Here is a 25,878-nt window from a genome sequence, read left to right on the forward strand (position 1 = left end):
ATAATCTAAGACCCTGTCTTGTTTTTGATGAAACATGGTACATACAAAGGACTGCAATCTCTCTTCTTTTTTTGCAATGTTCTCATCTGTCATCTGATTATTCTGACTTGATGTAAACAGATATATTTTATCTGTCATACAGAGGTCTCTGTCATCAGCTTCACACTAAAAATATGTGTTGAAATGTATTTAGGTCAAAGCGAAAAACCACAGCATGGAATTATTTCACTTTTGTGCTTATATATTCCATATACTCTGCAGGTAAGTAAAGCGTTGACCTTTCTAATAAAACCATGTTTCTCTATATTTTAAATGCAATTAGTGATCAAGATTGGTATTTTATTGGTTTTTGGAACCAAACGTGTCCTGGTGTTAAAATGTCATGCTGTTTTCAGAAAGACTTGAGTATTTTTTAAAATTTAACTTTTTCTTAAATGGTTAAATATCTAAAATGTACAGCATTGATGTGTGTCTGCTAAACATGGTAGGTGGAGATTCTGTGCCATAGATAAAATATAAAGTTTATACACCAAGCATTAATGCACAGACATCTTAGACCTGATGAGGCTGTTGCACTTACTTTGAAAATCCATGTCAGGTTGACTGTATTAGGCCGGGATCAGACTTGCGAGAAACTCGGGCGAGTCTCGCATCTTAATACCCGGCATTGCCGCCGGCTCTCGGGAGTGGAGCGTGCGGCTGCATAGAAATACATGCAGCCGTACGCTCCGCTCCCATGTGCCGGTGGCAGTGCCGGGTATTGACGTGCAAGTCTGACCCTAGCCTAATACTGATATTACAATGAGCATTTTATGCTTGAGCTCAGACAATCTTTCAAATGAAGGAGTTGAAATGATGTGCTTTCCCTGAAGAGTGGGCACAGCTGTCAGGATCGGGACCTCGACCGATCAGCAGCACTAAACAGGACTTGAAAATATATTTAAAAATTTTACAAAATTAAGTAAAAGTTTAGTTACACTTTTAGGGCAAGTTCACACTAGGTGTTTTTTCAGCGTTTTTTTTTCTGCACCAAAACCTGATAATAAAGCATGTTTTTCTTGGGTTTTCAAGGCATTTTTGATGCGTCTTTGTGAGATTTTTCCGGTAGTTTTGGCATTCTATATTTGTCTCTTCTGCATGCTGATAAATTTTAGCGTTGGGAAAAAAAGTCCAATTCCAAAGACTGATGTTTTGGCACAAAAAATGCAGCAAAACATGATACCTGCGTTATTAGTGCGTTTTTTCACCACCCATTCAAATTAATGGGTGAAAAACGCTAAAAAGCGCTGAAAGAAGAGACATGCGCTATGTCCAAAAAAACAGGCAAAGCACAAAATACTGATGGCAAAAAAAAACAATGTGTGTGCACGAGATTTCTGAAAACTCATAGGCTTTGCTGGTACTGTAAAATGCAACTGAAGCATTAAAAAACGCCTAGTGTGAACTTAGCCTTAGTACTCATATATTTTACAACACAAATGTAATACATGAAAGAGGATACAAATCCAAGCAACTGTATAGCTAGAGAGTTACAGATATCTGACACATACCATATACTTGTACATGAGGTTTGTGCTGTTCTAAAAGTGAGCCGTGCATGTTGTACACTTCCTGAATATGCCAACCTCATAGCTGTGCCTCTCTAGCAAGGTACCCCCAACTTGTGGGAGAGGTGCAGTCAGGGAGTCCCTAAACGGGACTTTCTACGGCTGCACCAATCTCTGGTTTGGCATAATCATTGATATGGTTTGTGCCTATTTTAATGTTCTACTCCTGTCCAGAGTCAAAAAAGTCATACCCACTTTCAGGACTGGTGATGCTCCTCCGTGACCCGTTGGTCTGCTCGGATCAAATTTTAAAAACAATGGCAGGGACTCTGATCAATGGTGGAGCCTAAGGCCGCTTTCACACTTCAGGCTTTCGGTATCCGGCATGGTGCAGCGAAAAACCGGATTGCCGGATCCGGCGCCTGTTACAACCAGATCCGGCTTTTTCCCCGTGCTGTTTCATTGCTGCCACATGGCAATGCGGCGCGTCCGTTTTTTTCAGGATCCGGAGAAAATAGCCGGTCCGGCGTCTGGAAAAACATTGCATGCAACGTTTTTTCCCAACGCCGGACCGGTTTTTCGCACTGCGCATGCCCGGAAACCTTCTCTGCCAGGAATATATCCGGCAGAAAGAAGGATCCGGTGTCTGCGTTTGCGGCCGGATCCGGTTGTCCAGTTTTTTGCCGCCCCATGCCGGATACCGAAAGCCTGAAGTGTGAAAGCGGCCTAAGCGACACCATGTTCTGCCTGGTAAGGTCCCAGTAGAGGGATATTGGTTCTCAGATTCAGTATGTGTATTTTTTTAAACTAATAATTGCAAGCTAAGGTCCCAGTAGAAAAGTAAGTTCGGTGTATATATGTTTTTTTTTAACTAGACCTTTCTGCTATCTGCACGGTCAAGTGTGATGTGAAGCCATCATTGACTGACACTGTATATGTTGAGAATAAAAGGATATTTTTTGATCAATTTAGCATTCTATAGCATACATCTTCAGTTTATTTAGGATATCGGGTCATGTTAAAAGAATATTTAAGGTAAAGAATAAGTAATGGAACTGAATGTAGCTTTCTGTTATTTTATATTATGCTTTTTGTTTCATTTTTTGTCTGCTTCTTATATACTTAGTGTCAACATATTCCATAGCGCTGTACAGAGACTGGCATCACTGCAATCATTTAGCCTACAGGTTTCCCATGTGTATGATTTAGGCTAGGGCCACACGACCGGGAGTCGTTTCTCTGAGGTAAAGAAAAAAAAAATTGTCATTTTGTCAGTCCGTAAAAATCATACCTCAGTCGGATGTCATCCGAGTGCGGTCTGATGTTTTCCACGGACCCATAGACTTGTATTGCCTATTTTGATCCAACACTGATGAAAATCGAACATGTCGATGACTTTTTACCTCAGAAACTCGATTTAAGGAATAAAAAAATGACATGGGGACCAATGTTATCCATCAAAACGAGGATATAATCGTGTGCATGAGCAATAAAGGGGAAGGTGACTGGGAGCCCAACAGGGACTGATGTGAGTGATTATTTGCACCATACTGTAGAATATGTTACTGGGTGTAATTGTCATTTAGTTGTAAGTTTATTGGCTCAGACAATATGGCCGCCCTGTAATTTAACAGCGAATTAATACAAGAGATACGCAGCACATTTCAGTACAAAGTCATAATTTATTCTACTCAGTATAAAAAGTCATAGTTCTGTATTAAAAATGTCCTCTCCCAGGAGAAGAAATATATTATTTTACATCATAAATAAGATTATAGCGTATATATAGTTGTCAGCAAACTCAGAAGAAGGCTCCGGCCTAGTGCTATTTTCTTCATCAGTGCTTTGGAAACTGAAGCTGGTCTTGAACTACGAACAGGAATTACTGTACCAGAAAATACTGAGGTATTTCTTCTTTGCTTCGTTGAAAAGCTGAAATCTTAGGCATCCGACGGCAGGACGAAGCTTGCAGAATAAATAAAGGACGTACATTATCTTCTTTTATAGGCAGCAGCCTTCTCTTGCACTATAAGCAGTACAAAAAGGAATGGAAAAATACTGTCGAATCCCCATTAAACGGAGATTATAAATACGATTTAGACGTAAAACAAACAAAAAAGAAAAGGCAATTGTGACCTGTCTTTTTTTTCTTCTGATTTCCTCAGTGGTCAGGACATACGTCCAAAATCACGACAAGTCATGTCAGTTTTGCAACGTTCATTGTGGTTTCACCAGTTCATCTTGCCCTTCAAGGACGTGACGGCTTCAAAGAAAAGAAAAACGTAAAAAATAAAAGTTTCTTTTAAAAAAATTATTGCACTTAAGAGTAACACATTTAGTCCATGTGCTTCAGTCCGGTTCTGTTGCTGCGGATCTCAGCAGCTTGGCGATGTAGTGATAGGACTCTGAAGGTAGCTCAGAGAGCTCGTTGCTGGGTGAACTGGGATGGAAACTGGGAAATTGAAGACAGTGGTGGTGGCCGTCGACCTGTCCAAAACCGATATTGAGGGGCTACCAACTTCTGCCGAGCAGGACGGGGCTAGTACTTGAGACTCGAACTGAAGAAGCTGTCCCATGAAACTGAAATTAGGAGAAATGATGCTCCTTCTCTGCTTGACAAACTCAAAAGCCTCATCCAGCTTAACCCGGTTAGTCCTCATTAGGTAGGCCAAACAGATGGTAGCCGATCGAGAAATACCAGCTTGACAGTGGACAAACACTCTTCCTCCTTTATTTTTTATAGAGTCTGAAAACAAAAACAAATACGACAGGTTATTATAAGCATTGAGCAATATACAAGAACAAGTGTCGGAAGTCTATAAAGTAAGGGCTAGAAATAGACTGTGCTCAGGAGGGACATTACTAGCACTGAACACTAGGGGGCAGTGCTAAACACAAAAGGAGCTAATCCCATTGACCTATGGTCAGCTAGTCCCCACATAAACAATGAGCTCCATAGCCTAGTAAAAAAAACTAATCTGCGGCCATTCCTAACCTTCTCAAATAGTATGACTGATCCCGTTCACATCTAATGATAAATTCAACAACTTTTTCATTATTAACCAGCAACTTATTGCAGAAATATTTACCTATAAAATCTATGGCTTCATTGAACCACGAGCTGATGTCGGCTTTATGACTGTCTTCCACGGGAATGCTCTTGTACTGAAAATGTCCCTCAAAGTGATTGGGGCAGTTAGCCGAAACGTTGATCAGGGCTGTGATGCCAAGGGTATCCAGCATGTCTTTTCTGGAAGCATGGTAGGCACTGCCCAAGTACAAAAAGGGCAAAATTTCCACTGGTCCACCCTATAAAGGAGCAAGAAAAAGAGAAGATATGGTCATTGATGGGATCACAAATGCCTAGAACGTGTCCATAGTCACAGATGTTGGTAAACATTATACTTGGCTCTGTGCTACTTTGGGCACATGGTAACATCTGGCACCATTGTCTAAGCTTCTGTGACTTTAACCCTTTCATTAGTTAAAGGGACAAGACATATACCAACCTGATCATATAGTGGGGTGCCACAAGGGGTACAGTTGGAATCCGCGCTGCCTGGCACACTGCTGGCACTCAAGGGCAAGCTCAGTCCCACTGGAGGAGAACATTTGTTGCAGAATTCTGGACACTCAGAAGAAAAGGCTTCATAGCCACCTGAGAAAGAGAATGGATAGGATGAGATCACATGGCTTTGCAAGAGTTAAAGGGAGAGGATCTTATCAATGAAGAGGGGTTTTTTGGAGGGAAAGCTCAATGTACCTTTAAGAAAGAAGATCCTGCTGCCTCGGGGGTCTCTGCAGAGGGCAGTCACAGCCAGCATCATGGTGCTGTCCTTCCTGAGGGGCTCCAGCTCACATGTCCTCTCATCCAGCAGCACCACCGCCTCGTACAAGCCCGCGATCAGCCGGCAGCGCTGCTCCTCATTGGGGATGATGTGCTCCAAGCCCATGCTGCCCTTAGCCCTCCTCTTCACGATCGTGCTGAAGCGAACATTGCTGGAGCCCATGATGTGAGAGGAGCTGAAGGAGAAGAACGATCGGCAGTCCAGCACCAGGCACTTGTGTGCCCGCTCTGCCAGGAGGGCTTTCAGTGTGCTGCAGTCCATGGCACCAATCTCCATATTGACCATAGCTCTCGTCTGTCCGTGCTTCTCAGTCCGGCTGTAGTGCACTAGTCCAATGGCTGCAGTCGCCTTGTGACCACCTTGTCTGAAAGTTACAGGAAATAGAGTCCTGATGGGGGATCAGCCAGCCCTGTGTCCTTGGGTTACGTTAGCCTTGTGCTGGCTGGCTGGGGCTGCTCGGCTCACACAGCCTATATATACAGAGCAGGGGGCAGGCGGTTTTTGTGAATGGGATGGGTCGTGTTCAGAATGAAGCTGCTCTGGTGACGTCAGTGTACGGCCGGTGGTGGCTGCCTCCTTCCTGCTCAGTGCAGCGCCGGCAGGGAGCAGCAGGGGGCGCGCTGAGCCGGGAATCTAATGTGCTGATCGGAGCTATGGTGGGATCTCAGGGGCTGGTGCCTTGGGGGTTAATATGAAAGGGGACCGGGGTAGTTGGGGTTTAATGTGGAGTGCTTTTAAGGAAGGAAAACAAAGGTTTTGGTTCCCTGTCAGCCAAAGAGACTGACTGCGCTCAGTAAGCGACACAAAAACATTGTTAGCCATTACTAGGCATCATCGTGTCCATAAAGTTACTTTGTTTCCCCTACTGAGAACAGTCAGCCTTTAAGGTTAATGTAATGTGAGGGTAGTAGTTCTGGTATGGGTTACGTTTATTATGGTGCTTCCAGGGTTAATGAAGAGATGCTGGGCCATGTGTGGAGGCAATGGTGACATAGGAGTTAATGGTACTACAATTGTTAATGTGAAGTAGAGGAGATGCTGGGTCATCTGGAGGCAATATGCTATAAGGGTTAATGTGACATAGAAGAGATGCTGGGTGATCTGTTGTTGAGGATGATGTTCTGTACTCTTGCTGTTTTGAGGGTTAATACATGGTCCTGAGGGACTGGTGCTTTGGGGGCTTATGTATTAACAGTATAGTGGATCTATTGAAAATATACTGCTCAAAAAATAAAGGGAACACTATTCCATTTGCAACAGGCTGTTTGTGTTCCCTTTACTTCTTTGAGCAGTATATAATGAGCATTGGAGCAGACTCTTGGATCACAACATTGGAGCAGACTCTTGGATCACAACATTGGGGCAGACTCTTGGATCACAACCTTGGGGCAGACTCTTGGATCACAACATTGGAGCAGACTCTTGTATCACAACATTGGAGCAGACTCTTGGATCACAACATTGGGGCAGACTCTTGGATCACAACATTGGGGCAGACTCTTGGATCACAACATTGGAGCAGACTCTTGGATCACAACCTTGGGGCAGACTCTTGGATCACAACATTGGGGCAGACTCTTGGATCACAACATTGGAGCAGACTCTTGGATCACAACCTTGGGGCATACTCTTGGATCACAACATTGGGGCAGGCTCTTGGATCACAACATTGGAGCAGACTCTTTGATCACAACATTGGGGCAGACTCTTGGATCACAACCTTGGGGCAGACTCTTGGATCACAACATTGGGGCAGACTCTTGGATCACAACATTGGGGCAGATTCTTGTATCACAACCTTGGGGCAGACTCTTGGATCACAACATTGGGGCAAATTCTTGTATCACAACATTGGGGCAGACTCTTGGATCACAACATTGGAGCAGACTCTTGGATCACAACATTGGGGCAGACTCTTGGATCACAACATTGGAGCAGACTCTTGGATCACAACCTTGGGGCAGACTCTTGGATCACAACATTGGGGCAGATTCTTGTATCACAACATTGGGGCAGACTCTTGGATCACAACATTGGGGCAGACTCTTGGATCACAACATTGGAGCAGACTCTTGGATCACAACATTGGGGCAGACTCTTGGATCACAACATTGGGGCAGACTCTTGGATCACAACATTGGAGCAGACTCTTGGATCACAGCAGTGGGACAGACTCTTGGATCACAACATTGGGGCAGACTCTTGGATCACAACATTGGGGCAGACTCTTGGATCACAACCTTGGGGCAGACTCTTGGATCACAACATTGGGGCAGACTCTTGGATCACAACATTGGGGCAGACTCTTGGATCACAACATTGGGGCAGATTCTTGTATCACAACCTTGGGGCAGACTCTTGGATCACAACATTGGGGCAGATTCTTGTATCACAACATTGGGGCAGACTCTTGGATGACAACATTGGAGCAGACTCTTGGATCACAACATTGGGGCAGACTCTTGGATCACAACATTGGAGCAGACTCTTGGATCACAACCTTGGGGCAGACTCTTGGATCACAACATTGGGGCAGATTCTTGTATCACAACATTGGGGCAGACTCTTGGATCACAACATTGGGGCAGACTCTTGGATCACAACATTGGAGCAGACTCTTGGATCACAACATTGGGGCAGACTCTTGGATCACAACATTGGGGCAGACTCTTGGATCACAACATTGGAGCAGACTCTTGGATCACAGCAGTGGGGCAGACTCTTGGATCACAACATTGGGGCAGACTCTTGGATCACAACATTGGGGCAGACTCTTGGATCACAACATTGGAGCAGACTCTTGGATCACAGCAGTGGGGCAGACTCTTGGATCACAACATTGGGGCAGACTCTTGGATCACAACATTGGAGCAGACTCTTGGATCACAGCAGTGGGGCAGATGCTTTGATCACAACATTGGGGCAGATGCTTTGATCATAACATTGGGGCAGATTCTTGTATCACAACCTTGGGGCAGACTCTTTGATCACAGCTTTCGGTCAGATTCTTGGATCACAGCTTTACCAATCCTTGTTATTATGGGATATAAGTGGTGCGGAGATATTCCACAGTAACTTTATCATCTCCCACATGCAAGACTAAAAACATTCAGGGCCAGTTTAATAACTTTGACACAATGACTAACCAATCATGCTCCACCTTGCTTATTACTGCACCGTTTGGTGCCAAATGCGCCACTTTGCTACATTTGTATCTTCTGCCCGACTCATCAATCTGCCCCATCATTTTCAGTGTTATTATTGCCCCAAAGTGACAGCGTAAGGACCCCTAGTTATGTCACTTCTGAACTGTCTAAATTAAAGGTGCTGCGGACTGGATTTGCCAGGAGTAATCCTACCCTAAACACCAGAGAATGGGATGTGCCACACGTACTTTACGGTGACATCATGTAAACTCCACGCGCTGCCCTCCGCCCATCCCTGTGTGCTGCCAAGAACAATGACGTCGACTAAGCTGCAAAGTCAAACACTGCTGCACACGCTGTTATGGCCGGCCCAGGCAGGAAACACACTGCTGTAACCCTATCCGCCAGCACAAAGGCCCCAGGGAGGCTTCACACAATGCGGAGAATAAGAAGCACGCAATGTTCTCTGCAATAGGATCTCACACACATACAGAAATGATTACATGTCAATTGCAGGCCCAATATAGCTGGAGTCTGAATGGGAGTAGTGTGAGGTCATGTGTCAGCTCTTCGCTTGGGATCTTTGTTTGGGCCAAATGCCGCCAAAAATCACAAAGAATGACCGCAAGGAATGATGGAGAAGGGCATGGTGTCATATCAGGCGTGTTTGCATCAAATAATGTTTCATCTGATATTCAGAAAAAATAAATCACAACATGTTCCGCGTTCACCAATATTCCCCAAATGAGGCCTTTGCTGTACTTTTCCTTGAGTTATTTAGAAACCATGACAGATAGGATGTTTAGGATCTGTTGCAAAACACAATGCATCAAAGGGAATCTGTAAACAGGTTTTTGCTACCCCATGTGAGAGCAACATTATGTAGGGGCAGAGACCCTGATTCCTGCAATGTGTCACTGCTTCCTGCAGTTTTGATAAAATCACGTTTTATCTGCTCCAGCTTAGTTCTCTCAATGGTGAGCTTTTCCATTGATTGGCAGTTTTTTGTGTCCACAGTGCATAGGCAGAAAGCTGCCAATCAGAAGTAGGGGCGGGATTTCACATGGAAGACAACTTGGCACCAGGTTTCCTAGTCCTGTAGTGATAATCTACTGCTGATAAAACAGTGATTATATTAAAAAGTACAGTAAGCAGCCCAGTAGGTGTCACATCTCTGGAATCAGGGTCTCTGTCTCTACTTTATTATGCTGCTCTAAAATTAGGTGGCAGAAACCTGGTGATAGATTACCCCTAAAGGGGTGGTCCACAACTCAAGCAACCCCCTTCTCAATTATTATATTCCCCCATGTAAAATAACAGCCTTCTAATGTAAAGGACTTCTACAATGAAGAACCCTCCAATTTCTATTTTTGTTAGTGCATCAAAGAAAGCAATGAAAACCTGGCGAAGGTGATCGGTGACGTCATTGTGAGCTGAGGTCTGAAAATGGACAAATGTGTTTCATAAACAGCGTGATGTTTCTGAAATCGCTACAGGTATCGGGACAGGTCCCCTCCATAATTTGGGGCCATTGTGATTGCGCCATCAGTTTAATGTCTTCTATGCGGATTTATACCAGGGCACAGTCTGGAAGATTTCGCCAGTGCTGGTCAAGATCCTGATGGGGTAGAAAACAAAAGCGTTCTATGGCCATTGATTCCATGTCTGTTTCTCACCCCCCTGTGATTTCGGCACAGTGATCTCTGAAAGGGGCAGAGATCCTGGGACCCTCATGTACAGTTGTGGCCAAAAGTATTGACACCCCTGCAATTCTGTCAGATAATACTCAGTTTCTACCTGAAAATGATTGCAAACACAAATTCTTTGGTATTATTATCTTCATTTAATTTGTCTTAAATGAAAAAACACAAAAGAGAATGAAGAAAAAGCAAAACACTGATCATTTCACACAAAACTCCAAAAATGGGCCAGACAAAAGTATTGGCACCCTCAGCCTAATACTTGGTTGCACAACCTTTAGCCAAAATAACTGCGACCAACCGCTTCCGGTAACCATCAATGAGTTTCTTACAATGATTAAAAGTTTTAATATTTGCGCTCAGAGATAGACCTTTATATATACTAAACTCACTCTTCAAGTAGAAGTGGAAAACTAAGTAGCCAACCTAAATTGCAACCTCCAATTAGCGATGAGGGTCAGGCACCGCCTACTTGACTCTTTACAAAAAACTTCAAAAATAGAAAATAAAATAATAAAAAAAATTTTATAATTCAGATTATGCCACATATACAAAGTTCACCATGGGGCTAAGGAGAATAAAAATTGTCCATAGAAAGAAGAAAAAGAATTACCTTGAGATTAGCTTCTTTGAACTGATAGTGCTTAGCAGTCCAGGTCCTGTGCATAGGAGGTTCCAATAAAACGACAACGATAATATTAATAAAATCCAGAGTAATGACACCATGTGAGGAGAAGGGTTTGATGCTATAAGTTGCGGACGCTTGTCCCGGCCGGAGACAGGCGTCCTCTCTGCAGTGCGCCCTCCTGGGCTTGAGGCGGTAACGGCGCACGCCGAGAAAAGCTGACAAGGTCCGCAGGACCTTGTGTGACGTCACAGTCATGTGATCACTCACGTGACTAGCTATGGAGAGCGGTGAAGCTCAAAAACATCCGACGCGTTTCTGAATCAACGGATTCCTTCATCAGGGATACTCCATAGCGGATAGATAGCATTTATATACCCTCCACCTTCAGAGGTTCTAATTCAGACATTGAAAGCAAAAAGTTCGATTTCACTATTAAGCCCATTAGGCATCAGAGTGTCCATCATGAAAATCCATCTACTTTCTTCTTTTGACATCTGATGGATGAAGTTGCCTCTCCTCCAACTTCTATTAACCACTTTGATGCCTGTCACTAATGTACCTCTTGTAAGACCCCCATGATTAATTAAAAAATGATTGGAGAGGGGGTGACCGCTAAATTTATTCTTAATATTCCTCAGATGTTCCGCTATCCTTATATGCAATGGACGTATAGTCCGGCCAATATATAATTTGCCACAAGGGCAGGTTATTCCATATATGACCCCCTTAGTTTCACAAGTTATGAAGTCCTTAATTTTGACCTCCCGAAATTTATTTGAAATGGACAATTGCTTTCTGAGACCTAATTTTCTACAAGGTCCACATTTGGTGCATGGAAAAAACCCTTTTGGGGGGGTGTGAACATGTACATGACTCGTCAACATAGGTTTAGGAATAGAAGGGGCTATTGTATTACCGAGATTATTTGCTTTCCTAAAAACAAACCTAGGATAAACTGGTAACTTTTCACCGATCACTTTATCGTTTTTTAATATATTCCAGTGTCGGTTAACAATCTTTCTAAGGATTTTACTGTTGGCATTGTACTGCGTAATAATAGGAATATCTTCCATAATAGAACACTCGGTGTTTTTCTTTTGTTGTATCAGTAGATCCTCTCTCGGCATTTTCCTAACAGTCTCCTTGATTTCACCCAGGGCCTTAATGTCATACCCCTTTCGGACAAATTTATTAGTCAGAAACACCGCCTCCTTATCAAAATCTTGTATTCTAGAGCAATTCCTATGAGCCCTAATGAGCTGGCTTTTAGGTACATTCACAAGCCAGCTTGGAAGGTGGCAGCTATCCAGAGAAATGAAATTATTAGAATCTGTTGGTTTATGAAAAACCTGAGTCTCTATGTGATCATTTTCAATAAAAATTTTCAAATCTAAAAAGTTAATCTCTTTATGACTGGTGGTGGCTGTAAATTTTAAAAAATATTGATTTTTATTTAGTTCATTTAAAAATTCTCCCAATAAAATAGGCCCACCAGACCAGATGAAAACAATGTCGTCTATGAATCTCTGCCATAGGACCAGGTTCTTCCGTAGGGAACCTCCCGGGTAGATGATTTCTTGTTCCCACTTGCCTACATACAGATTAGCATAACTCGGGGCGAACCTGGTCCCCATGGCAGTCCCCCACTGCTGGGAGTAGTAGTGCGCCCCAAATCGAAAAAAGTTGTGAGTTAAAATAAAATGTATACAGTCTAAAATGAATTGAACCTGGTCGTCCGGTAGATCACCATCCTTAATCATGAAGTATTTTACTGATTCACACCCTTTGTCATGTTGAATGACAGTATATAAAGAGGCAATGTCTAATGTCCCCAAAATGTAATGATTTTGCCATTCAATATTTTTCAAAATTCTTAAAATATGTGTACTATCTTTCAGATAGGCCGGAAGTTTAGGGACTAACTTCTGTAAATGGCAGTCAATAAATTTTGATAAATTGGCCATGAGACCCCCTATTGCCGATATAATTGGTCTACCGGGTGGGTTTAATGGATCCTTATGTACTTTTGGTAAATAGTAAAAATAAGGGATCCTAGGGTGCAAATTATTAATAAATTCCAATTCTTGTTTATTTAAAAAACCTCTTTCAAAACCACACTTCAAAAGAATTTGCATCTCAGCGAGATAGACATCAGATGGATCTTTCTCAAGTAGGAGATAGGTTCTTGTATCACCCAGTATACGCCGGGACTCCTTTTCATAGTCTCTATTATTCAAAATAACGATCCCACCCCCCTTATCGGCTGGTCTGATGGTAATTTCCTGATTCTGTTGAAGCCGTCTGATAGCTTGACGTTCCTTATTTGACAGATTGTATCTGAAATTATTACATCTGCTCTCAGATATGTTTTTAATGTCCCTTATCACATTATTCTGGAAAGCCTCAAAAGACTCAGAATACTCCTGAATAGGGTTAAAATTTGACTTCTTTTTCAACAAAGTATGTTGATAAGGATCTATCAGCTCAACCGCACCTTCCGCATTTTCACTAGTACATTTTTTCTTCAGATAGTACTTTTTTATAGCCAATTTTCTCATAAATAGTTTGATACCCACGAAAGCCTGAAACTTATCAAACTTAGTGCTAGGGGCATATTTCAATCCTTTATTCAATAGACTCAATTCGTTCTGATTCAGAACGTAGTCACTTAAATTAAAAATCTTTTGGTCTAGAACCACTAATTCCCCTGCTTGGTGTGTTTGGTGACTCTTTTTTTTGGTTGATTTCCCACCCCTACATCCCCTTTTTCGTGTTTTTTTTGGCCTACCTGTAAAAAAGGAAGATGGCTCTGTTTGGTTTTCATTCTCAATGGCGCTTTCCTCTGTTTATTCAGAGGTTTAGTACCCAAGCTGATGCCTGGTTGTGAATGAATATGGTCAACTCTTGAGTTAAGGGGAGTAGTCCCTAAATTGTCTAACACAATGAATCTATTCTGAGTTACAGTAGAAGGCAGTGGGGTAGAGATGGATGGTGATATTTCGTCAATATTAGAGTGCGCAGTATTGACCATCAGACTATTGCTCCCAACAGTAGTGCCCTTGGTCTGAGAGTACTCAACATCAGAAGTGAGATGGATTGAAAACCGCTCACTGGATGTTAATGAAGAGTTTTCCACCCCCTGCACTTCATCTATAGTAATCAGTGGACTTTGTGTCCTAGATGAATTTTGGTTCTCACTATGGAGGAGATCATCCTCCGTTGTGTTTATAGGCTCAGATGCTCCAGATCCTGTACAGGGGTCACCCTTCAAGAGGGCAAAATCTCTCCCAAATTTCCTGCGTTTCTTATCCATAATCTCTTTTTCCTTTGACTGTATCCTCTTACGAATATTCACTGACAAATGTAGGATCTCAGGATGCAGTTCATAGGGCTTAATTTCCTCAAAAATATCAGAAATCACTTTCCTGATTTTCATTAATTCATTCCTTCGTTTTTCAATGATAAAACATACTGTTCGTTTGGAAAATTCCTTGAACATAGCATCCCACTTGGCCATAGTTTCACTATCGCCAATGTCCCCTGTGAGGGGTTTATACACAACAAGACCCCTTGGTATACAGTCAAAGGATAAATACCTTTCCAGTGTGGCTATTTCCCATAAATCTCTCATTTCTTTAATCAAATACTGTTCCAATTTCTTTAGGGATTGAAACACCACACTAAGATTTTCGGTACTAGCGGCTTTACAGGTCTGTGGGTGCGGTAGATGAAAGAACTTTTGAATGTTGTATATTCTTTCTTTCCTATCTGTCCAAAGACCACTCATGTTTAAAAATAAATAAATAAGTGACTAAATAGAAGGCAGTAATCAAAAAAGGAAAAGGGGGGGAGGGGAATACTCCTAAAATAGCACAGCTGCTAAGAGGCAGTAGTGGTAAAAAAAGAATAAACAATAAATGTCTCAGCCACAGCGCTAGCGCTATAGTCTACTCAGCTGCAAAATATTAGGATAATACCACAAAATTACTCCAAATAAATAAATAATTAAAAGTTTTAATATTTGCGCTCAGAGATAGACCTTTATATATACTAAACTCACTCTTCAAGTAGAAGTGGAAAACTAAGTAGCCAACCTAAATTGCAACCTCCAATTAGCGATGAGGGTCAGGCACCGCCTACTTGACTCTTTACAAAAAACTTCAAAAATAGAAAATAAAATAATAAAAAAATTTTTATAATTCAGATTATGCCACGTATACAAAGTTCACCAGGGTTCAAAGGGGTATGACATTAAGGCCCTGGGTGAAATCAAGGAGACTGTTAGGAAAATGCCGAGAGAGGATCTAATGATACAACAAAAGAAAAACACCGAGTGTTCTATTATGGAAGATATTCCTATTATTACGCAGTACAATGCCAACAGTAAAATCCTTAGAAAGATTGTTAACCGACACTGGAATATATTAAAAAACGATAAAGTGATCGGTGAAAAGTTACCAGTTTATCCTAGGTTTGTTTTTAGGAAAGCAAATAATCTCGGTAATACAATAGCCCCTTCTATTCCTAAACCTATGTTGACGAGTCATGTACATGTTCACACACCCCCAAAAGGGTTTTTTCCATGCAACAAATGTGGACCTTGTAGAAAATTAGGTCTCAGAAAGCAATTGTCCATTTCAAATAAATTTCGGGAGGTCAAAATTAAGGACTTCATAACTTGTGAAACTAAGGGGGTCATATATGGAATCACCTGCCCTTGTGGCAAATTATATATTGGCCGGACTATACGTCCATTGCATATAAGGATAGCGGAACATCTGAGGAATATTAAGAATAAATTTAGCGGTCACCCCCTCTCCAATCATTTTTTAATTAATCATGGGGGTCTTACAAGAGGTACATTAGTGACAGGCATCAAAGTGGTTAATAGAAGTTGGAGGAGAGGCAACTTCATCCATCAGATGTCAAAAGAAGAAAGTAGATGGATTTTCATGATGGACACTCTGATGCCTAATGGGCTTAATAGTGAAATCGAACTTTTTGCTATCAATGTCTGAATTAGAACCTCTGAAGGTGGAGGGTATATAAATGCTATCTATCCGCTATGGAGTATCCCTGATGAAGGAATCCGTTGATTCAGAAACGCGTCGGATGTTTTTGAGCTTCACCGCTCTCCATAGCTAGTCACGTGAGTGATCACGTGACTGTGACGTCACACAAGGTCCTGCGGACCTTGTCAGCTTTTCTCGGCGTGCGCCGTTACCGCCTCAAGCCCAGGAGGGCGCACTGCAGAGAGGACGCCTGTCTCCGGCCGGGACAAGCGTCCGCAACTTATAGCATCAAACCCTTCTCCTCACATGGTGTCATTACTCTGGATTTTATTAATATTATCGTTGTCGTTTTATTGGAACCTCCTATGCACAGGACCTGGACTGCTAAGCACTATCAGTTCAAAGAAGCTAATCTCAAGGTAATTCTTTTTCTTCTTTCTATGGACAATTTTTATTCTCCTTAGCCCCATGGTGAACTTTGTATACGTGGCATAATCTGAATTATAAAAATTTTTTTTATTATTTTATTTTCTATTTTTGAAGTTTTTTGTAAAGAGTCAAGTAGGCGGTTCCTGACCCTCATCGCTAATTGGAGGTTGCAATTTAGGTTGGCTACTTAGTTTTCCACTTCTACTTGAAGAGTGAGTTTAGTATATATAAAGGTCTATCTCTGAGCGCAAATATTAAAACTTTTAATTATTTATTTATTTGGAGTAATTTTGTGGTATTATCCTAATATTTTGCAGCTGAGTAGACTATAGCGCTAGCGCTGTGGCTGAGACATTTATAGTTTCTTACAATGCTCTGCTGGAATTTTAGACCATTCTTCTTTGGCAAATTGCTCCAGGTCCCTGATATTTGAAGGGTGCCTTCTCCAAACTGCCATTTTTAGATCTCTCCACAGGTGTTCTATGGGATTCAGGTCTGGACTCATTGCTGGCCACCTTAGAAGTCTCCAGTGCTTTCTCTCAAACCATTTTCTAGTGCTTTTTGAAATGTGTTTTGGGTCATTGTCCTGCTGGAAGACCCATGACCTCTGAGGGAGACCCAGCTTTCTCACACTGGGCCCTACATTATGCTGCAAAATTTGTTGGTAGTCTTCATACTTCATAATGCCATGCACACGGTCAAGCAGTCCAGTGCCAGAGGCAGCAAAGCAACCCCAAAACATCAGGGAACCTCCGCCATGTGTGACTGTAGGGACCGTGTTCTTTTCTTTGAATGCCTCTTTTTTTCTCCTGTAAACTCTATGTTGATGCCTTTGCCCAAAAAGCTCTACTTTTGTCTCATCTGACCAGAGAACATTCTTCCAAAACATTTTAAGCTTTTTCAGTTAAGTTTTGGCAAACTCCAGCCTGGCTTTTTTATGTCTCGGGGTAAGAAGTGGGGTCTTCCTGGGTCTCCTACCATACAGTCTCTTTTCATTCAGACGCCGACGGTTAGTACGGGTTGACACTGTTGTACCCTTGGACTGCAGGGCAGCTTGAACTTGTTTGGATGTTAGTCGAGGTTCTTTATCCAACGTCCCTTCAAACTTGCGGTGAAATCTCTTGTCACTTTTTCTTTTCCGTCCACATGTAGGGAGGTTAGCCACAGTGCCATGGGCTTTAAACTTCTTGATGACACTGCGCACGGTAGACACAGGAACATTCAGATCTTTGGAGATGGACTTGTAGCCTTGAGATTGCTCATGCTTCCTCACAATTTGGTTTCTCAAGTCCTCAGACAGTTCTTTGGTCTTCTTTCTTTTCTCCATGCTCAATGTGATACACACAAGGACAGGACAGAGGTTGAGTCAACTTTAATCCATGTCAACTGGCTGCAAGTGTGATTTAGTTATTGCCAACACCTGTTAGGTGCCACAGGTAAGTTACAGGTGCTGTTAATTACACAAATTAGAGAAGCATCACATGATTTTTGAACAGTGCCAATACTTTTGTCCACCCTCTTTTTCATGTTTGGTGTGGAATTATATCCAATTTGGCTTTAGGACAATTCTTTTTGTGTTTTTTCATTTAAGACAAATTAAATGAAGATAATAATACCAAAGAATTTGTGTTTGCAATCATTTTCAGGAAGAAACTGAGTATTATCTGACAGAATTGCAGGGGTGTCAATACTTTTGGCCACAGCTTATTATTCCAAGGATAATGTGGGGGTGGAAGCTTCTCCTTAGTGGTTTGTAGGCCACGAAGAAGCCTTTCAGGAGTCAGAAGAAAGTGACCAAACAGTTAATGTGAGGCTACAATAGGGAAATAGCTGGACAGTAAATAATATAGTCAACCATTAACCTGTCAAGAGCGAGAACACTGCAGGCAGGAAAATTACTGGCAGCTTTTTTTTTTCTTACGACTCACCTGTTATGAATTCAGTATTTAGTTATAAATTGTATGCTCATTCTCTGGTGGAAATGACTAGTGAATAAAAGAAAGGGAACGGGCTCAGCACCTGTGTGGTCACACTTTATGTCCTAGGTCTGAAGTGACGACATATACAGAGTCGTGTCAAGTTCTGGAGCAGGAGCGCAATAGTGTCAGGCCCTAGAAAAGCAGATTTTGCCTCTGATAATAGAGGATAATGGAAGCACAGCGGACGCGTTGGCGTCGTAGCTATCATCTATCTATTATCTATCCCATTTCTATCATCTATCTAGTTATCTATATCTATTATCTAGCTATTAACTATCTATCTATAGATCTGTCTATCTGTCTATCTATCTATCTATCTATCTATTATCTATCCCATATCTAATATCTATCTATTTATCTATATCTATTATCTATCATTTTGTCTGTCTTCCTATCTAGCAATCATTCTATTATTGATCTATCTATCTATCTATCTATCTATCTATCTATCTATCTATCTATCTATCTATCTGTCATCAATCACCTATTTATCTATCAATCACCTATCTATCTACCCATCTATCTCATATCTATCTATCTATCTATCTATCTATCTATCATTCTATTATCTATGTACCATCTATATATTATCTGTTTATCTATCTATTATGTATCTATCATTACATCTATTAATTAATCTATCTATCTATCTATCTATCTATCTAAAGTTGGGATAAAGTTGGTGCCCTAGGCAGATGAAATAAATACCCCACCCCTACCCCTCACACACCCACCTCCACCACCACAAAACAAAGGAATGGCTCAGAGACTATGGTAACAGGATACATCCCCCCTTCACCTGTGATGACCATTTCCACTAGATCTACCATCAGTACATGAATACATCAACAGACCCACCATCAGTACTTGACTACGTCACCAGAACCACCATCAGTAGATTAATACATCACCAGAACCTCCATCAGTACACAAATACGTCACCAGAACCACCATAAGTGCATGAATAAATAACCAGAACCAAGAGTACTTGTAAACAAGAACCAAACTTAGTACAACAATCAACTGTAACATCAAGTCAGCCCCATAAACAATTGTATCACATGAACCTACAACCCTACAGCTCCCAGTATGTCCTTAACAATGGTAAGGAGATACCAAGAGTGGTTATTAACAGCCATCATCAGACTGCAGACCATACAGGAACCACTGTACTCCTGAGAATTTGTCAACATCACAAATAAACATTTACATGCAGGTACCTTATAGATGTCATCTTCTCTGGAGTTATCTCTTTCTATCTCCATCTTGTCTAGATGTTTGTATGTTCTCCCAGTGTTTGCGTGGGCTTCCTCCCACACTCCAAAGATATACTGATAGGGATTCTAGATAGTGAGCCCCATCGGAGACAGTACCAATAATGTGTGTAAAGTGCTATGGAATTAAAGGGAATCTGTAACCCCTTTTTTGAGATATCATATTATGATATCATTCAATTGTGTGTCACATAAGGATTCTCTTAGTACTTTTGCTTCCCCCTGACCCCGCACCTTTCATGCATAAATACCTTTTTTATATCAGTTCAGATGTATGTAAACTGCCACTGTCCGGTCCGCTGGGCGGGGCTTCTTCAACTGCTCCCCTCTCCCTGTCTTGCTCTACGCATTTCTTCTTGTGTAGAGCAAGACAGGGAGGGGGGGAGCAGGTGAATAAGCCCCGCCCATCGGACCGGACAGCGGCAGTTTACATACATCTGAACCGATATAAAAAAGGTATTTATGCATGAAAGGTGCGGGGTCAGGGGGAATCAAAAGTACTAAGAGAATTCTTATGTGACACACAGTTGAATGATATCATTATATGATATCTCAAAAAAGGGGTGACAGATTCCCTTTAATGGCGCTATATAAATGAGTAAAATCAATAAAATAAATAAATGCCATGATGACCTTTCACATCAACAGCTAGTCTCTGCAGACCTCCATTTTCCCCAGCCTTTTGCAGCACATCCCAATGCAGTGCTCTTAACCCTTTACCCCCAAGGGTGGTTTGCATATTAATGACCAGGCCAATTTTTACAATTCTGACCACTGTCCCTTTATGAGGTAATAACTCTGAAACGCTTCCATGGATCCCGGTTATTCTGACATTGTTTTCCCGAGGCATATTGTACTTCATGTTAGTGGTAACATTTCTTTGATATAGCTTGCATTTTTTCGTGAAGAAAAACGGAAATTTGGCGAAAATTTTGAAAATGTCGCAATTTTCCAACTTTGAATTTTCATGCCCTTAAATCACAGAGATATGGCACACAAAACACTTAATAAGTAACATTTCACACATGTCTACTTTACATCAGCACAATTTTGGAACCAACATTTTTTTTGTTAGTAAGTTATAAGGCTACATGCACACGCTGCGGAATGGGGTGCGGATTTGGCCGCGCAGATTTTGAAAAATCCGCAGGTAAATCCGCAGGTCAAAAGACCTGCGGTTTATCTGCGGATTATCCTGCGGTTTGGCCCTGCAGTTTCACCATCTCCACAATGGTGGAGATAGGAAACCGCTGCGGATTCCGCAGAAAGAATTGACATGTCAATTCTTTCTGCGGTTTGAAAACCGCAGGAAAACCGCGCGGAAAAATCCGCACCATCTACACTGCGGTTTTTTATTCCCATAGGGAATAATGGTACTGTACACCGCAGCAAAAACTGCTGCGGACCCGCAGCGGCCAAATCCGCTGCGGAACCGCAGCAGAATCCGCAGCGTGTGCACACACCCTAAGGGTTAAGAGTTGACCAGCGATTTCTCATTTTTACAACACCATTTTATTTTTAGGGACCACATCACATTTGAAGTCACTTTGAGAGGTCTATATGATAGAAAATACCCAAAAGTGAAACCATTCTAAAAACTGCACCCTCAATGTGCTCAAAACCACATTCAAGAAGTTTATTAACCCTTCAGGTGCTTCACAGAAATTTTTTGAATGTTTAAAAAAATGAACATTTAACTTTTTTTCACCAAAAAATTACTTCAGGTCCAATTTTTTATTTTACCAAGGGTAACAGGAGAAATTGCATCTCAAAAGTTATTGTGCAATTTGTCCTGAGTACGCTGATACCTGATATGTGGGGGGGACCACTGTTTCGGCGCATGGCAGAGCTTGGAAGGGAAGGAGCGCCGTTTGAATTGGCTGGAATTGAGATTGGACGCCATGTCGCGTTTGGAGAGCCCCTGATGTGCCGCGCGGCTCTTAGATACCCGCTGTTTACACTGGAAACCAGCTTGCCTGGTCCTGATCGCTGGAGGGGCTGTCTATGTGACAGGTCACCAGCGATCAGCCTAACGATGTCCCAGCGATCCCATCCATGTCGGATCATTGGTGGGATCGCTGGGACATCGATATGTGTAACGGGGCCTTTATTGATCAGTAATTCTATTTTCTTCGCACTTTTCTACTGAAATGAATGGAGGTGCTGACTTTTTTGTACCAGGTGTTCTGCCAGACCCATGTAAAAGATAATAGTGTGCTCTTTACTACCGATCTTCCTGTGTGAATTTCCTTGACATTAGTTTACAATGGTTTTCCATGACTGCATGAAGTGAAGAACAAGGGCTCAGAACATTGTGAGATCAGCTGAGTACACACCAATAAAGCTTTCAGGATTGGTGTATATCATGCTGACTGGTGTTGTGTTGTCTTCACCTTCTACATTGATAACAACCTGTTTTAAAGGTAAGGTGTCACTCATGTAGGTGAGTCATATGTATGAGGTCACACATTGTACGTGCTGTAGTCCTTCATTTCTGGTCCTGTGATCAAAGGTGTACAGTGCTCAATGTAATGATTTAGTGAGCTTATCAATTATCGGATACAATATATTGCTAAATATATGGCTGACACAATTTGCTTGGATTTGGCAATATCTGCTAATAAAAAAAAGTCCTACAGCCATTTTACCCCAGGACTAAGAAGTTGAGAAAGTTTCCGTTGTGGTGGATCACAGCTCACAATCACGAGAGCCAGAGGAAATGAAGTCAGCAGCTCGAGCCTACTTTATAGACCACAATAAGGACAAAAATACATTGTGTACTGATCGAAATGCAATTGTTCAAAATGAAACGTTGATACATATCACAACTGTTCATGACATAGATACAGTCAGTTGTTATAGATAATTAGGTTGTGATTAGGATGAAATCCATTATAAGTGAAGATAATTAACATATCTAATCAATTATTCACATGAGATGGTTGGCCTCTCCTGCCAAAATTGCTGGGTTTGGATGACTTTAATAAAAATGTTTATAACTTCTTTGGTAAAAATGACTTCATTTGAACGTTGCTCAGCCATGAGTTTCCTTCTATCTGATGTGTATGGCCACCTTTATAATAATAATAATAATAATAAAGTTTATTTCTATAGCGCCGACATATTCCGCAGCACATTACTTTTCAGAGGGGACTTGTACAGACAATGGACATTACAACATAACAATAATCACATAGATCATAACAGATACCAAGAGGAATGAGGGCCCTGCTCGCAAGCTTACAATCTATGAGGAAAGAGATAGACACGAAAGGTGGGTGGTAACAGTTGCCCTGATAGTATGGACCAGCCATAATGTTAAGTGTGTAACAGTACAGACACAGAGGGCTAATGGATGCATAAAGCATGTGGGAACATGATGCGGGGAACCTGGTCATGGTAAAAACTTTTGGCTGTGCCACACAGGGATAGATTAGGTTAATGTGCTGAGGCGGTAGGGTACACTTAAAATTGTGGGGATTGGGGACTAATCGTATTGACCTGGGAAGTGCATTCCAAAGAACTGGCGCAGCACGTGTATAGTCTTGGAGACGGGAGTGGGAGGTTCTGATTATTGAGGATGCTAACCTCAGGTCATCAGCACCTTTATTGGCCATAGTGAGAAAACAGATCTCAACTTTCATATATTTGAGAGCAGATTTGACACTTATGGCAATGTTCACGTGTTCAGTATTTGCTCAGTATTTTACATTAGTATTTGTAAGCCAAAACCAAGAGTGGGTGATAAATCCAGAAGTGGTGACGTTTTTCTATTATACTATTCCTCTGATTGTTCCACTCCTGGTTTTGGATACTGATGTAAAATACTGACCAAATACTGAAAGTGTGAACGTTGCATAACAGTGTAGTCCCAGATTCGAAACCTCCGTCCTTATCTGCTGTCCTGCTGTCGGTGTCTGGTATCGGCTGCGGTGCTGATACCCCATTGACTGCGCAACAGCCAATTAGTGAGCTCAGTGGCTCTGCTCACATAGCCAAATCTTCCCCTTCAGAAACAGTGAGCTCATTGAGTGGCTGCCGGGCTGCCAATGTGACACAGGCAATACCGGACACCAAGAGCAGCACCATAGACTCAGCAATGGAGTCTGGGATTATGTTTAATAACAACTGCAGCCAAGGACAAAAATTTTGCTAAAGGGGACAACCCTTTATAATTGTGATCTGACAATTTTGATTAAGGACATCCTCCAACCTCCAACATTAAATGTGAATACTATACAGTACATTTCCCAGGTACAGTCACCATCTCTAATGTCCTTCATTCTGCATCTACTGCCTTTATTTGTAAGGCTCTCTCTTTGTTTTCTTAATCTACAAAATGGCCACTACATAGACATGTAAAGCACAGTGGAAATTCTGAACCACACCTCTTCTGTCTTTCCATTGGTCTGAGATGGACAAGCAGCTAAGACAAGCAGTGTGGTATCCATCCTGGGGCAAAGAATGGATGGGGCGGCAGCTAAGACAAGCAGTGTTGTATCCATCCAGGGGCAAAGAATGTATGGGGCGACAGCTACGACAAATAGTATTGTGTCCATTCTGGGACAAAAAACGGATGAGGTGGCAGCAAAGTCAAGCAGTGTTGTGTCCATCCTGGGGCAAAGAGCTGATGGAGGACAGCAAAGACAAGTGGGTCGCCCTCCCAGGGCTGTGGGGTACTCGGTACCGGGCCTGTCTCCCAGAGGGGATTGTCACAGCAGCGGTGACCCAGTCCGTGGCCCTGGGCACCCATGTAAAAGGGGTTGAGTTGGGAATAAAGTTTATGTGATTCGTGACGCCACCTGTGGTGTTCGGCAAGGGAGGTGTTAAGCCGACGCTGCAAGCAGATCCTCTGGGACAGATGGTGTAGTGCAGCAATGATGTTGTAACCCTCCACAGGCAGGGCTGTTGGTCCCAGGGCAGTGTAGCGGAATGTTTAGGAAGAGGGTGCAGTGTTTGGCACAGAGATGTAGCAGTGCTGAGGATGTTGCAGGAAGGAGGCAAGGACACAACAGGGTGCAGTTTCTTTACCTTTTCTTGGCAAACGCAGTCCAGGGTCCTGGTTACAGATGGCACAGGAGCAGGCTAGCCTGGAAGCAACTCAGGGATCTCTCTGTCAGATAGGTTGTGTAGTCTCCTTCCTAGCGCTTGCTTGAGGTACATGCAGTACAGTGTTACACTGAAGTTCCTCCTTATCTTCTCTTAGAACTACCTCGTATGGCAGACAACAGTAGCCCTCTATCTCTCTTGGCTCACCCGTCGCTGTTGTGCTTCCGAGTCTTAGTTGGGAATAGAGCATTTACAGCTTCCTATTCCTCTGGTTTCTGTTGCAGGACATTCAGTATCCATACAACCGTGGAGACCAGGCTCCAGATTATGCGCTCTCACTGGGAGGGAGCTCTCTATCCTCAGCTCAACCTCCAGCTTCTCTCCACACGTCTACACTCGTTGCCCTCCTCACACTAACTCCTCACTTCCCTTCCTGGCCCTCAGAGAGCACTCCTCCCCCAATCCTGGTTCAGAGCTCCCTCTGCTGGCCTGGAGTGGGAACTGTGTTGCATGACATGGTTAACTGTTAGAGAGACCCTTCATTGCCTCCAAGCCTGACATCACCCTCCCTGGAGAAAGGCAATGCCACTGTGGCGACCATACTCCCGGGCGCGCCACACAAGCAGTGCTGTGTCTATCCTGGGGCAAAGAATGGATGAGGTGGCAGTAAAGACAAGCAGTGTTGTGTCTATCCTGGGGCAAAGAGCTGATGGAGCAGCAGCAAATGCAAGCAGTGTTGTATTCATCCTGGGGCAAAGAATGTATGGGGCGGCAGCTAAGACAAGTAGTGTTGTGTCCATTCTGGGACAATGAACGGATGGGGTGGCAGCAAAGTCAAGCAGTGTTGTTTCCATCCTGGGACAAAAAGCTGATGGAGGACAGCAAAGACAAGCAGTGTTGTGTCCATCCTGGGGCAAAGTACAGATGGGGCGTCAGCAAATACAAGCAGTGTTGTGTCTATCCTGGGGCAAAGAGCTCTTGTGAGTCGGCAGCAAAGACAAGAAGTGTTGTGTCTATTCTGAGGCAAAGAGCTGATGGGGCGGCAGCAAAGACAATCTGTGTTGTGTCCATCCTGGGTCAAAAGAGCTGATGGGGCGGCTGCAAAGATAAGCAGTGTTGTGTCCATCATGAGGCAAAGAATAGATGGAGCGGCAGCAAAGACAAGCAGTGCTGAGTCTATCCCGGGGCAAAGAACGGATGAGGTGTCAGTAAAGACAATCAGTGTTGTGTCTATCCTGGGGTAAAGAGCTGATGGGGCGGCAGCAA

At 42.6% G+C, this 25,878-nt stretch overlaps 1 protein-coding gene across 1 annotated transcript; it reads right to left on the minus strand.

The window, feature by feature from the left end:
* Positions 1-3,209: 3,209 nt before the first annotated feature.
* On the minus strand, positions 3,210-5,864 carry DUSP1 (dual specificity phosphatase 1). The gene is made up of 4 exons (XM_073575225.1): positions 5,311-5,864; positions 5,057-5,205; positions 4,637-4,856; positions 3,210-4,293 (listed from the first exon to the last, which is right to left on the minus strand). Exons 1-4 carry the CDS (start codon positions 5,678-5,680, stop codon positions 3,923-3,925), a joined length of 1,110 nt encoding a protein of 369 aa, XP_073431326.1. The 5' UTR covers positions 5,681-5,864; the 3' UTR covers positions 3,210-3,922.
* Between the last annotated feature and the right edge of the window lie 20,014 nt (positions 5,865-25,878).

Source organism: Dendrobates tinctorius, unplaced genomic scaffold (genome assembly GCF_039654945.1).
Source record: "Dendrobates tinctorius isolate UK_male_01 unplaced genomic scaffold, ASM3965494v1 ptg000043l, whole genome shotgun sequence".
Taxonomy (NCBI): Eukaryota; Metazoa; Chordata; class Amphibia; order Anura; family Dendrobatidae; genus Dendrobates; species Dendrobates tinctorius.